Raw genomic sequence first — 15414 nt, forward strand, 5'->3', positions numbered from 1 at the left:
CCCTGGTAAACTCACTCTCCAAACCCACCCAAATCTTCCTCCTGTATTCTCTAATTCGGCAGCGGCAATACAAACCACCTAGTTATACAAGCTAGAAGCATGAGCCTTAACTTTTTTTCTTTCCTCTCCCTCATCCCCTTCCAATCCAATCATCAGGTGCTACTAACATGAGGCCCAAATATTTCTCAAATATGTTCCCATTCTTTCATCCTGAATACTATTATCCTAAAACTTTCATCTAGATCACTCCAACAGCCTTCCAACCATCACGAATTCTAATAACCTCCTGGAATCTATCTTCCTCAAAAATCACCATTACAATAAACACAGGAGCATCATGCCCCTGTTGAAAACCCAGCTCTCGTCATCAACGGGGATCAGGGTGCGGGGTGTTTTAACAGGGAACATAACGCTCTTCAAGATCTAGTCTGTGCCAACCTCTCTAACTTCACCTTCCATTCACTACTTCCTATCTTACATTTATTCCCTGACAACATTAAACCAATGGTTATTCCGGCCCACTGTCCCACCTCGCCCAGTCCCTACCCTCTCATGTCTTCTTTATGCTCTCCTCTCCTGCCTCTTCTGACTTTTCACATAGCCTCTGAACACAGCTCAAGTGTCACATCCTCCAGGAATCCTTCCCTAACCTTCTCAAGCAAAGCTAAGGACTCCTTCTAAGCTCTTTCACAATACTCAGCGTATATGTATCACTACATTCTCATACTACTTCGTAATTACATTTGTGCGTTGTTTTCTTCCGCTAGACTATAAGATACTTAAGAGATTGTGCATTTTTCTTCAGTGCCACTTGGAAAGTCATAAACAAATGTTTGGTGAATGAGTATCATTTTACCTATTAAACTAATGCAATTTTGAAAACATGAAGATTTGAACCACTAAGCACAGTAATATGGAAAAAAATATTTTAATGTGCCTATCTACAGTAATGAATGTAATTTTTAAATAATCAAATGTCTTTTCCAAATAGAAATAAAGTACAATAATGCAAAAGCAAGAGACTTTCAAATTCCATATATGGAGTAGTATTTTCAGATTTTCCCATTCACCTAACTAAATGCCTCAGAAGGCTGCTTAATCATGAATTTTATTGATAAATGTTAACTGAGATGAAAACAGTCGACAGAAAAGACCCTTCAGGAGAGGGTCCATAAGCTAGAATCTTTCCCTAAATCAAACGAGTGCGAAAACAATTTGCCAACGGAAACGGGCTTCAAGTGCAGAGTCCTACATATATGTGCTTTGGTCTTGGCATCAAGTGAACAAATCAACAACAGTGGCAAAAGAATTATGTTATCAGTGAACTTCAATTTCTCACTCACGCATCCTTGATATAGAACACAACATTAACTGTCAATAAAAGTTAAAAGGACTAAATAATCTCATCAGCATGTTAACCATAAAAACATCAGTCTATACTTCATTCAGAGTCACAAAATTTAAAGACCTTAACTTTACGCACATTTTTTAAAAGAGCAGTAATATTCTTTTAAAGTAATATTCTAAGTTATTCAAGCAGGATTTTAATCTCGTTGATGAAACTGATTTACTGAGGATGCAGTAACTGCAAATACACTTAGGGAAGGCATTTGGGACAATACTTCAGCAAAACAACAGTGATAAAATAAAATGCATATTTACATATATACATAAACATTCAATGTTTGCTAATTATTAGATGCATAAGTATCCTTCCCCAAGAAGCTCAAGTTACAAAGTGATCAGCAAGAACGGAAATTCATTTAGCAGGAAAAGAAACAAAAGCTCTTTTTTAAAAGGAAAGATCCAATTAAGTATTCTTAAATGCTTATGGTTAGTGAGACTTTTAAAAACCAAATCAAGACTTTAATTTGTAAAAGTGACCTTCACCCCCCATCTTTCCCCAACTCAGACTACAATTCCCTAATTATCAACAGCAAAAATAACGCTATTTTCTTTCACAAACATCTCTGGTTTTTCGTCTCCATTACCTCAAATGATATAAAAACAACCTTCAAAATCCATGACTTTGAAAGGACATCAGCCTATTATATACTTACACATCTTGAAAGTTCTGTGATTACTAAGAGTTGGAGAGAACTACAGCATGAGCCAATTAAAACTAAAATGAAGAGAACTGGATTCTTCACATCCACTTACATACAAAGGACAAGAAGCCTTTAGTCCCCTGTGAATAATTTTCTACAAGAAATTTAGAACAGGGTGGGTGGGGGAAAAGGGTGAGAACTTGAAATTCCAGGCAATTCAGAATGACGCAGCTAGAAAAAAATAAACAAGGAAAAATGCTTCATCTTAATTTTGAGCTTCAGTCTCAAAAAAGTTGCTTTGGTACAAATATCTGAGGAATGGCACACAACTAACCCATAAATTACGTAAGGAAGCCCCCTCCCAGACTGTAAGCACTTCAGAGTATATAAAGTCTCTCTTCTTTTATTTTATCCTTTATAATACACGGCATGATGCCTAGATGACATTCAAAAATATGATTTGAATGCAGTCCAGCTATACTTAATAAATCTTATTTGATGAATGACGACTATGCAATGACCTATGGCATCTGCAATAATCCCATTTATCCATCAGTTAATCTTTAAGCAACCTCATCCATCAAAAATATACCCAAAGATCCAAGCTTTGAGGAAAACAGACCAGTGGGACACACTCAGACTTTGGACAGGTATCTAACTTCACTTTCCTCATCCGCTTGTAGCAGGAGAAATGGGAGGAGAAGGTGTACTGTGTGGCAATTAAGAAAGTTTGTGATAGCATCTGGCACACAGCACTTGCTCAATAAATCTGTTCCTTTCTTTACTACGCAGAAGAGATATATAGCCTTCCTCTATGACTTACACTTGAATGTAAAGACTACTACTGTTTGGTTAACTAGTTTCTCTTTGGTATAGCGGAGACTAGATGAGGGTGAAATTGTGCTGCCAAAAGCAGTAACTGATGTCAAGGAAGGAGAGAAAAAGATTATCAGAAAAGCACAATACCCTGGGACAATTCTGTGAAATCACAAACTAGGTCTGATCCACATTCAACTGCTCTCCAATATCATTAAATTATAGAACAATAACATTTATAATAAGAAAGGCAAATCATCAAAAAAGGGTTCAATTATAATCTGCATTTCTGTCCTCAATAGGAGCAGGCTGTTCAAAAATCAACTTGAAAATTTGGAATAATTTTTTTCAAAGACACAGGGTCAACTTCAGATTAGCCTACAAAAGTCCATGAAATTCACAATGACTTCGGAGTATTAACAATATTATTTCAGTTATATCTCTGTGAATGACTTTAGCAATATATGAAAATGATCTATGTGTAACATTTCATAGTGTGACGATCACAAGCAAGATGCAATCACAAATACTCTTACTGAGGCAGGAACAGTGTCATTGTCCTACTATGGGTGCTGTTTTCCCTGGTGAAAAAAGAGATGTTTTGGGGCACCCTGAAACACATTTTATCCAGAGAATACAATATTCATCTTGACTGGAACTTTTCAAACGTTGTAATTAGAGACCTTCCCTATTAAGAAAATTACTTATTACATCTATATGATCAACACTTTAAACGTTTGCTGTATTTCCCAATATACTATTAAATCTCAAACTACTATTAAAGGGTCCTGTGTATAAAATTGCTCTTTAAACATTCATCTGGAAAACAGAAATAATAGGAAAGCAGGAATCATATATTTTGGATAGAATCACAAAATACTAGTAGTACTCTTACAGAGAGAAAAATACTTCATATCTAAGTACAATTTGAGTTCCGTATTTTTATCCTACACTCTAAAATTAATTTAAATCAAACGTGACAATACTTTCTTCTCTTTAGCTTAAGTCACTAAGGTTTTTCTCTGAAATGAGTAAACCCAGGTTTTCTAAAATTAGAATGTGTAAAAGCTCTATAAACTCTAAGACAATAACAAATTAGTTTACACTGGAATCAGCTACACAAAATCCAAAGGAAGGGGGAAAAAACATGTAAAACATCATAAACTGCTACAGTGAGCTTTGTCTTTGAATGAGCCTGACTATCACCGAAAGTGGTATGAAGCAAAAGGCCCATCACATAAAATTACAAAAACCTGATATCAAATACGCTCAAACTTTGTCTAAAACTACCAATTCACACAAAAGTAAGTATGCAAAAAGACAGCTAACCCTCCCACTGCTTCACATTAGGATTTAAGCATCATGACCGAAATCCACCTTTCTTATTTTAAGGAAAATTCTAAGGCTGAAAACATAAGTGGATGTTTGCAACATCACACAAAATGTTTTAGGCCACAGGAGAATATACTAGCACTCAGTTCCTACAGTTAGGAATAAATATGCTGCCTTTACTGAAAAGAGTTAGACTGAGCCTAAGATAACTCCAAATTAAAAATCTCTTCATTTTACAAATGAGGAAACTTAGGCCAAGTGGTTTATCCAAGATCACACAGCTAGTTAGAGCTATGAAGGAATCTAAAGAGTCCTAAACTACTGTCCTTCCATTATACCATGTCAACTCAAATCACCTCAATATTATGTATTCAATATTAACAAATAATTTTATAACTGAACAGGCTAATGTTAACACTGAATTACTACGGCTATATGCTTATTTCGGTTTGGTCTAGAGAAAGGAGCTTCTAACCGGAAATCACGGTTCTTCCATGAACTCCAGTCATGACCGTATCCCTTGGGTAAATCACCCTCCCCAGTTCTCCATTTCCTCATCTATTAAGTAAGATTAGAACAGATTTTCTCTAAAGTCTCTTTTAGCTTTTAAAAATTAAAATATGAATACAAATAGGAGCAAATAAATTACTTGTTTATTCAGCTAGTGACAGCGTTCATCAAAAAATATATACTTCTTTCATGTCTCATTTGCATATACCATGAAGAAAAGTGAATTATTTTAAAGTATCTGCTGTTTGTGTTTCAAAATTCATTTTACTGGTTAACCTACCTCTTAGTATATTCTCAAAGACAAAAAAATTAAAGATAGTAAAAGTATCTAAACATGCTAACTTGAAGGAATCACTTTTTTCTTTCTTTTTTTAAAGATTTTCTTTTTTTTTTCGAGGAACACTAGCCCTGAACTAACATCTGCCGCCAATCCTCCTCTTTTTTGCTGAGGAAGACTGGCCCTGAGCTAACATCCGCGCCCATCTTCCTCTACTTCATATGTGGGACGCCTACTACAGCATGGCTTGCCAAGCGGTGCCATGTCCACACCAGGGGTGAGAACGTGAGAACTGAACTGCTGTGCCACCAGGCCGGCCCCTATATACTCAAATTTTACTGACCAATATATACTTCCATCGATTCAAAGTTTTTATAACTTTTAATCTCTTGCAAGAGGTGCATTTATCTTGAATCTACTGAGGCTTAAGCTTGCAAAAGCTTCTTCCAAGGCCTAGAACCCAATTCTGAATTCTTTTCATAAAGAAAGAACTGCGTTGTATGAGCTTCAGGGCCCCTGGATCTGCTCCTGGCTAATAATGTAAATGGCAAGCTTAGAATTAATTTTCCAATATATTCCTATAAAGAAAGGAAATACTTCAGAATCTAGCAAATTCTTAGGTAGTGTGGTATAATGGAAAGAACATGAACTTTTGAGTCAGACATACCTGAAATCTGAATCCCAGCTCTGCCGTTTCCTAGGTATAAATGTAATATACATTTTACTAGATCTCTCTGAGCCCTAGATAAGATTTAAAACAGGACTAACAACATCCAAACTTAAGATTGTTGTGAGGATTTGTGATAGTTATAGTTCAAAGCACCTAAAACGAGCTTAACACAAGGTAGACATACAACAACTGTACTTACTAACCTCATAAAGCAAATTTTCACACTATTAATGAATTGGGAATTAAAAAGGAGAAAGAATTTTCATGATTACTTTCAAGAGGATAGGGCAGATAGAAGAGGCTAAGGGTTGCTCAGTTAACAGCTGCTTTAGATAAGAAGGACTTGCATCAGTATGGTGAAGCTCTTAGCAATGATGGCTTGCTTTTCTAGAACAGTATCTCCAAGGAATCTTGTATTTTCTTAAAGTAGGTAAAGATGTCCCTTTGAAGTCTTTATTCATTTGCTTAGCAGTAGCCTTTCTCATTTGAAAAGCAAATTTGGGTCCATTCTGTTCTCAATGATTACAACTACTAAACTGAATGAAAGTCACTAAGACGTTTTATTTAATTATATTTTCAACCTTAAAACTGACTTTTAAAAAAATGAAGAAATGCTTTCTAATAGAAGATAATGGAAAAGGAAGAAAGCTGAAGGATCTTACTCAAAACATTAGTTGTCACAGTGAAGCAGTAGTTAAGTTTCTTGAAGAGAGATAAGGGAATTCTCAATAAAGAGAACGGATAGCGATTAAAGTTTAGAATGGCTCATGCAGGGAAGGGGAGAGGTAGCTTACCAGGGACATAAAAAAAATGCCCAGAGGCACGGAGAACCCATCTAAGTTAGAGACCACTGTCTTGCAATTTTCTCCAGAAGCGCACAGTAGCCTAAAAACCTTGAGCAGTGAAGACACATGGGTGGAATGACCCAAGATGCTTTTTGCTGATATTTCTGGCCTTGCCCTGGGGAGGCAGTAGAAAAGAAAGGGTAACTAATAAGTCACCACAGCTTAAGAGAAGGAAGGGGTCTTCTTGAGATCCAAGAGCACATTAACGGAAGAAGGAAACAAGCAACAAGTAGGATAGAATAATCAAAAACAACAGCAGCTTGCATTTATTTATAACGCTTACTATGTGCCAGGCACTACCCTAAGAGCTTTACGTGAATTAATACTATCCTTATAACAACCTTATGCAGTAGGTACTACTGTTTTCTCCTTTTTACAAAAGAGGAAACAGGCAGAGGTTAAGTGATCTGCTCAAGTCCTCCATCTAACAAATGGAGGGGAGCTAGGTTAGAATGCAGTATCGGAGTTTCTGATTTCTAAAGTAGCGGGAGGACAAGCTCCGAGACAGGGTGGAGATCACTACAACACAGAAGAGGCCGTTTGTTGGATCACTATATCTAAGGCCTGACTCCTGGTAGCAACAGACAATAAATATACTTTAAATTTAATAAATGAATGACTATGCCCACATGCATTGGATAAAGTTAAGATCTGAACGAGAGAGAACCTCTGTGAAGGAGGTATTAAAGTCTTCAATGACTGAGGGAGCATTTCTAAGAAGTTAGGAGATGGTCAGAGGGTAGTCTCAAAAGAATAGTTCACAGAAGCCTGAGCCACAAAAGAGGATGATGGATGTGGCAATAAATGGCATCTGGGCCCAATTATTCAAGGATTATAAGGAAAACAGATACCTCAATTCAAGAAGATAAGCCTGTATCCTCAGGGCAAAGCCAGGTTTCAGACGCAAAGGCAGCAAAGAATTCTGAGAACAGGCTGAGGATAGGGAGAGTCAATCTCCAATGAAGTAGGGGATCAGAGTGTACAGTTGACTGACCAGGCTGGGAGGAAGGAGTCACGGTGGGGGAGTAAAATGTGGAGTTAAGCTCGTAAATAGAAAAGACTGGACCAGAGTCACGTCTTCGATGCTCAATCCAAGGTTACTGCCAATGCATCATACTACCTTTATTTTCAAGACATTACTGTTTCCGGAGACTAGGCTGACTACCCTTCTAAGGACAGCGCCACAAGATCATTAACGACCCACTACATCTTAAGACTTCACCTATTGCTGCAAAGAGTTCAAACATTTCAAAGTACAGTAGTCCTCCCCTTACCCATGCTTTCGCTTCCGTGGTTTCAGTTACCCACGGTCAACTGCAGTCTGAAAATATTAAATGGAAAATTCCAGAAATAAACAATTTGTAAGTTTTAAACTGTGCACCATTCTGAGTAGCGTGATGAAATTTTGCGCTATCCTGCTCCTTCCCGCTCTGGATGTGAATTATCCCTTTGCCCACCTGTATCCACACTGTATCTGCTACCCACCCGTTAGTCACTTAGTAGCCACCTGGGTTATCAGACTGTCGGGTATCACAGTGCTTATAATAAGTAACCCTTCTTTTATTTAATAACAGCCCCAAAGTGCAAGAGGAGTGATGCTGGAAATTCAGATATGCCAAAGAGAACTAAGTTATTGTTGTTAATCTCTTACTGTTCCTAATTTATAAATTAAACTTTATCATAAGTATGTATGCATAGGAAAAAACAGTATATATAGGGTTTGGAAACTAACCAAGGTTTCAGACATTGAGTGGGGGTCTTGGAATGCATCCCCCATAAAGGGGGGACTACTGTCCTACTTCAATCAACTTACCTAATTAATCAATCACGTACTATGGTTTGGCCTAAAGGACTAGTTTCTCATTTAATCAACCATTCATTAACCACCCACATACCGTGTCTAACACTATGCTAAGTGCTTTGTGGTTCAAAAGTGTGTCTGGAATAAGCTTTGGGAAGGGACCATAACCTAGTTCACGAGTGAAACAAAAAAATGAGGATGCGAAGAGAAAAGGAGGGGAAAAAAGTAAGGACAGTGCAAGAAAAACAATATATTTTTAGATAAACATCTAATGTACCTATTAGAATGCACACACCAAACGAGTGTTTACTCCTTCAGTAGAATTAACTGGAGAGGTTACATACTTACTCCAATGATTACGTGAGAATCATCATTGGGACTTCTCTTTTGAATCTAACCCCAAGAGCCAGCAGCATTCTTGTGAAGTGCCCCAGTGGTTCCAAACCTGTATCCTTTGAGATGGATTTCTCAGTGTGGTTCACAAATTTACCCTGCAGGCCTTTCAAAATATAAGTTCTCAAAACTATACCAAAAAATGGCAGCATTACTAAAATAAGTGTATAGTATTACAAAATAATCACTTGCAAAAATGACACTCAATTTTTATCTTTAAACTGTGGCATACTCATGGCTAAATGTCGGTATAATAAAACAGCTAACTGTAGGCTAGGTACTGTTCTAATGCTCTATTTTCTTTCTCTCACAACAATCCCTAAGGTAGGTCCTCTTAGTAATCCCATTGTAAGTCAGAAGAGGGTAAGCAACTTGTTAAAGGTAACGCTGCTAGAAAGAGGTGGAGCTGACATTCAAACTCTGGCAGTCCAGAGCCCACACCCTTAACTGTTATGCCCTCAGTCTCTCTGTACTTTTCAGTCATACTCCTAATACATACGTTGAATACTCTAATGTAAAACTAGATGAAAATTCCCTGCAGATTATCCATCGTTTCTTTCTTACACGTAGGTAAAGAAATGCAACTTAAAGTACTACTTTTTCACCTGTGAAATTAAAGATATAATATGCTGGCTAAGACACTGCGACACAGTAGAACTTAAACTAATACAACCTTAAAATGTATAATTAACTCTTAGGAGCGTTTACATTAGAGGCAGATGGCCTGGGTTAGAATCCTAGCTCTGCCACTTACAAGCATAGTGACCGTAGCCTCTCAAGGCCTCATTTGTAAAATAGGTAATATGGTATTCTATAGATTCGTGCAAATTAAATGTTTACACATGTGAAGCACAGAGCAGAGTTCATGGCACATAAGCATTCAATAAGTTTTAGCTATTATTATTACTAGCTCTCTGGAGGTCAATTTATATATATCAATTATGTTTAGCCCAGTAATTCCATAATCATGGATGGGCTCAAATGTTTATGTGCCTAAATAGTCTCAGTTGCATTATTTATAATAGAGAAAATATGGATTCACTGGAATCAATCAAAATACCTAGCAGTAGGAAATGGTTAAGCAAACTGAGATACTGTCGAGTATCACACAGTCATTGAAAATCATGCTTTCAATATATTTAACATGGAAATAGATATAAAGTAAGATGATATACTTTTTAAAAGGCAGTATATAAAATGGTATAGTACCTCAATTTTACTGTGTTCTCATGTGGGTATGAAAGATTAAACAAAACACATCAAAATGCTAATTTTCCAAGTGGCAGGTGATTTTTATTTCCTTATTTATAAATTTAGGTATTTATTAAGTTTTCTATCATGAATATGCATCACTTTTATAATTAGAAAAGCTACTAAAATGAACTCATTGCTTTGACAGACTGTGACTGAACAGTTTTCACAGCACACTGATACACACTAATTCTAATGCATATTTTATCTCAGTGATTTTTTTTCCTTACAAGTAACACCTTTCCCTTTTTTGCTGACTTTACAATGGACAAATAAGAACTATTTTCAAAGCTGCATTATTTAAAACTACAAATTGTCCAGTAACCTTTATAAAAATCTAACAAAACCGCTAAAGAACATCCAGATAATCTTGAATGAAAATAATAGCAAAAAATTATCTCTAAGGTCTCTCAATTTGTAATACAAAGAGGAGGCATACTACTTTTTCTAGTCTTAATTATATAATCTTCCTGAACTAGAAAAATGCTTTTATTAACAGCTACATTTAAATGAATGATGTACAAATGTAGCTTTCTCTATTTTGTCTGAATGAATCAACCTTGTGACTAAGGTATTATTTAAAAGGCCAAATTCTCACATGATATTCTATATTACTAAAATAGTTTCAAATTCAACATTGGTACTAATAATTTTCCAGGTTCCTCTGAACTGCTACCTAGGAAGATAATGCAAAATAAATACCTTATAGATAACCACTTATGCTTTTACTTTTCAACTTCTAAAGCCAGAGAGGTAGTAACAGTTACAACATGGCTGGCTGTCATAAAACTATTAAACAGAAAGAATCAGTTTAAGTGTAAGGAACACTTTAATGAATGTTACACCTCACTCAGCAATCTTCTTACAGAGATGTAAGAAAATACAAGATAATAAAAAACAAAGTTATAGTAAATTCCCTGCCCTATGTGATTTGCAAGATTATTCAGCTTTCCAGTATGTATAATCCACGTATTTCTAGGCAAGAATTACTTTCCCTAAGGAAGAGCAACCTCTTACAAAGATCAAAGCTGTTCCCCCAATCCTGACAAATATTACTGTAGCTAGGATCAACAAAAACATTAACTGTGCCTATTTGTTGTTAAACTCTTGTGCTCTTAAGGACATCACAAATGATCTTAAAAATCTCTTTCTAACGTCAGTCACTTTGCGGGTTCCATCTAACAATAACCTCCACATTATTTACTAGCCATGCCATACAGGTGGAGCTCTGTGAAGCGCATCTAGAATTACGGAGTGGACATCACAACCAGAGGTTCTTCATCACGATTTAGCATGCTTCTATAAACTAATAACTGAAGCCATTTCCAGATCACACTCTCATGACAATCACTTTCATAATATGTCTCCTAAACTCAGAAAGCTAAGCTAAGAAAAGCAAATCAGAGGACAGGCCAACATTTCAATTCAAACATATCCCCACCAATGCAATCAAGCTTTTCAAGCCCACGTGGACAAAACCCTGGATGGTACAGATGGTGAGGAATGGCTTTTCAAAGACAAGGACAAAAGGTTCACCTGAGAGCAACTAATCCTACATAGTGGAACAAAAGCTCAGGAGTGAGACACATAGCAACAGCAAGTCAAGAAGAGCAGAAACTTCTTGGAGCAGCATTCTTTGGTGCAAATCCACAGTCTCCAGGAGTTTCACAACCAGAGCCTCCTTCCTTAAAAAAGTTTTGCAGCCCTTGCTGTCACACTGGGTAGCAAAAAAAAAGATGTGAAATGACATATATATTGTGCACTGCAGGAAAGCTTACAAACTAGGATAAACTTTTCCTCCATCAACAATTTATAAACACAGGAAGTTCCTTACAGTTTCCCATCTTAAAAGGAACCAATTTCTCTTGAAATCTTATGAAAAAGTCTCCTTAAAATGCAAACTGTGCATAAGACTGTGGGATGGCGTAACTTTTACTCTTGTGAACAATGATGAAGGCACACTTAAAATATGCAGTCAAAACATTAGAAAGAACCTGGTTTTATTGATGAGACTATATCTGCAGCAGGCTTACACATCTATAAAATATCCTGTAAGTTCACGTACCACTCTATTTTGCAATGAAAACAAAACAATCCCAAAATATATTTTTACACATCCATTTTATAAAACAGAATCTGAAATGAGCGCTCGAGACCTTTGGTTAAACTACAACTTCCTTTAAATTACGGCTAACTATATAGCCAAATGGTAAAGTAAAATACAATAGCTATATGTACATAGGTATACACAAACAATATTTTTTCTTTATAGAATACTATACATTTACTACTTCTGACTAACAATCCATGCAGACTACAGTCATGTAAAAGATTGCTAACCTGGAAGAAAGAAAAATTTCTTCAAGATCTCTAAGTACTCAAACATTTACTAAAGGATAAGTCAGTGAAATACCATACCACTGAGGCACATATCTATCCTTAAGGAAGGCTCAAGGAACTACGACTTAAAAATTTACATATTAAAAGATATAATAGTTCTTTTGAGTGAGAACTACTTATAAATGATGTCAATACTTATGAAATAATGAAAATTTCTTACGCTTTGAAAAATCAGCAGATATTAACTACTAAATGTCAAACACTAGTTTAATATTTGTAACTTCATTCAAGGATTTTAGAAAAACTTAGCCAACAAGTTATCAACAGAAAGGGTCCAAATTAGCTCATAACCATAACACTACTTTAAAATAATCAGTTGCAGTGCTACGTGCTAACCTATCAAAGTATACTTTTCAGCTAAAGAAATTCTCTCCCACCCCTTCCTCCCAACAATACAAGATGCAGAAAGCAGGGTTCTTGGTCTTTCAAGCTATACAGACAACTCCCAAGGTCCTCGAACACTACCTGGCACACAGTACTCAGTATTTGTTGAATGATGGAAGGAATGGGAGAACAGGTAGGAACAGGCAAACCTAAAGAGATCAGAGAGTTGATCACATAGATAAAGGTACAACTGGTTAATGAGAATACTAAAATAAGTGAGTTGATGTCAAATGTGAGCGAGTCCACATTTTAGTAATAAATCTGAATTAGAACTCAGACTTCAAGAATAGCAAACCTTCCCCAGAAAATCTGCTGCAGAAAACTATTCCAATTCTGCTAAAAATGGTCAGAACTGATTCAGCAGGAAAACTACATTACTCAAAAAGTCATAAACCGAGCTCTGGTTCCACTATAAGGGAAAACAGGCTAGTGAACTTCACTGGGGCTCTTTTGCCACCATTTCTAACTTTCTTTGTAGTTTCTCACATTTACTTAAGAAAAAATTCAAAATCCCTTTCATCAGTATCAAAATACTTAACTCCTGAATATATCCTAGCTTTATTTACATGAAGCCAAAAGTCTCTACACATCGACATTAGTATTTATGTTACTACAACTTCAAAATTCTGCACCAGATGTATTCTTTTCTTTTAAATTTTAAAAATTCAGAGAGGTCCTCAAGTTCTCTGGGTCATTTCTTACTCAACCAGGATAACTACATTAATAAGCCTTTCCTCACTGCAAACTACACTTTAGAAAAGGCATGCTTTAAAAAGTGAGTACAAACTCCCTCTTTGGCCCCCTCACACACTATGTTTATGATTCTAAGAAAGGAAACCCAAGACCTTTCTCTGGTTTTACTGTTTTAAAATTTTCTGTTCAATTGCTAGTTTGTCTGTCTTGACGTAGACCTGTTACTGTAGCGACACGAGCAAGTATGTCCAGTTTCTCTGTTACAACAGCACACTTTAATTGCTTGCCATTGGCTATTTGAATCAGATATGACATCCGAAGTTATACCCTATACACTAAACACCGCAAGCATATGACTCAACGTAATGCTAAAAAAGAAAAAGTTTCCAAACAGAATACGTTTGCTGTCACTAAAACCTATACAGTAAAGCAACTCAGGATGGGGACTACTCATTCCTCGGGCTTCCAGGGCTAAGAAAGAAAGAACCGATTGTCCAATTTGCTCTCTCTTGCTTCCCCTATGAGTGGTGAGGCGATTCCTGCCCAGCAGAGTTGGTCAAGCGCTTTGGAAGCTCGTGGATGAAATATGCCATAAATACACCGATGTTACTGATACATTACTATCGAGCATTACGTGGAACCCCTGTCACTGCGTCGGGGGTAGGCTGGTGGCAGAAACCTCTCCGAGGAGGGGAAGAGAGAAAGAGAGGACAGTCCCCTCCATCATTCTCAAGGTTTGGTTGGCCGTCTCTTGGGCTGGGTTATTTTTCAAACCGCAGCGAAACCACACGTGAAAAGTTACACACACGCCCCATACAAGGACTTGGACAGTCCCCGCCGCTGCAGGGCCGGGAGTCCGGGGCAGCCGGCGGGGAGCGGAGCGCCGGGGATCGGGCCTACAGCCCGGGGCGCGGGGAGGTGCTGGGACCGGCGAGGGGCCCGGCCGCAGCCGCCGCCCGCGGGCCGGCGGGCGGCGAGCTCCGGGCGGGGGCGCGGGGAACGGCCCGGGAGGCGGCCGCGCCGGGGCCCCGCGGCGCCCCGTTGCCGGGAAGGCTCGCGCCCCGCGGCCGGCGGCGTGGGGGAGGGGAGGCCGGGCCTGCGGCCTGTTGGGGGAGTTCAGCCCCGGCCTAGCGTGCGGCTCTCGGCCGGGCCCCCGGCCCCGGGGTCCCCGGCGCCGACGAGAGACTCACCGGAAAGGCCCGGATCCGCATCTTGGTGTCCTTCCGGCTGCCCGTGCCTTTGCTCAGATTCGACATGGTGCTCGTCCCCTCCCCGGCGGCTGCTTCGGGTCGCACTCCGAGGCGCCGGTGTCACATTTAAGGCGGGCGGGCGGGCGAGGGGCGACGCTGGGGGCGGCGGCGGCGCGGCCCCCGGGCTGGGCTGGGAGCTGGCCGGCCCCTGGGCGGCCGCGGCGGGGGCGGCGGCGGCTCGGGCTCCGGCGGCTCGGGCTCGGCTGGGGGCTGCGCTGGCGCGGCGGCTCCGCGGGGTCCCCCTCGCGCCCGGCTCAGCTCCCTTTATCGCGCTCCTCCGCGATGGCGGCGGCGGCGGCGACGGACAAACATCTCACTGCGCAGGCCGAACGTCCTCCTCCTCCTCCTTCTCCTCCTCCGCCTCAGCGAGACGAGATCCGGCCCAGAGGGTGGAGGGGGGAGGAGGGAGGGAGGAGAGCCGTAGAGTGGAGAGATTGGGGGAAGGGGGGGTGGGAGGACGGGAGGGGAGACGGGCGGCCGCGGCGGGGACGCTCAGATCTCGCGAGAAGACGCCGAGCGCGCGGCCCCGGGCGGGGCGGGGCGAAGCCGGGGAGCGGGAGGGGACCACGGGAGGGGAGGAAGGGAACGGGGAGTTGGGGAAGTGGGCGGGGCCAGCGGGGCGGGGAGGTGGGAAAGGGGCGTGGCTGAGGGCGGGAGGAGTAAACTGCCTTTTTGAAAGGGGAGCTCTGGAGACCGGCTCTGGGCGGAGGTGGCAGCTGATTGGTGGAGAGCGGAGCGGGGGCG

At 39.8% G+C, this 15414-nt stretch overlaps 1 protein-coding gene across 2 annotated transcripts in view; it reads right to left on the minus strand.

Annotated features, from left to right (window-relative positions):
- The window catches only part of CUL3 (cullin 3), a 91228-nt gene extending 76068 nt beyond the window's left edge, over positions 1–15160 (minus strand). Inside the window, exon 1 of one of the 2 annotated variants that reach the window (XM_023642432.2) lies at positions 14611–15160. In XM_023642432.2, coding sequence (XP_023498200.1) covers positions 14611–14676 — 66 coding nt within the window. In that variant the 5' untranslated portion in view covers positions 14677–15160. The remainder of the gene's footprint in view (positions 1–14610) is intronic. The other variant, XM_070270515.1, reaches the window with a different exon arrangement.
- Positions 15161–15414: the final 254 nt, after the last annotated feature.

Source organism: Equus caballus, chromosome 6 (assembly GCF_041296265.1).
Source record: "Equus caballus isolate H_3958 breed thoroughbred chromosome 6, TB-T2T, whole genome shotgun sequence".
Lineage (NCBI taxonomy): Eukaryota > Metazoa > Chordata > Mammalia > Perissodactyla > Equidae > Equus > Equus caballus.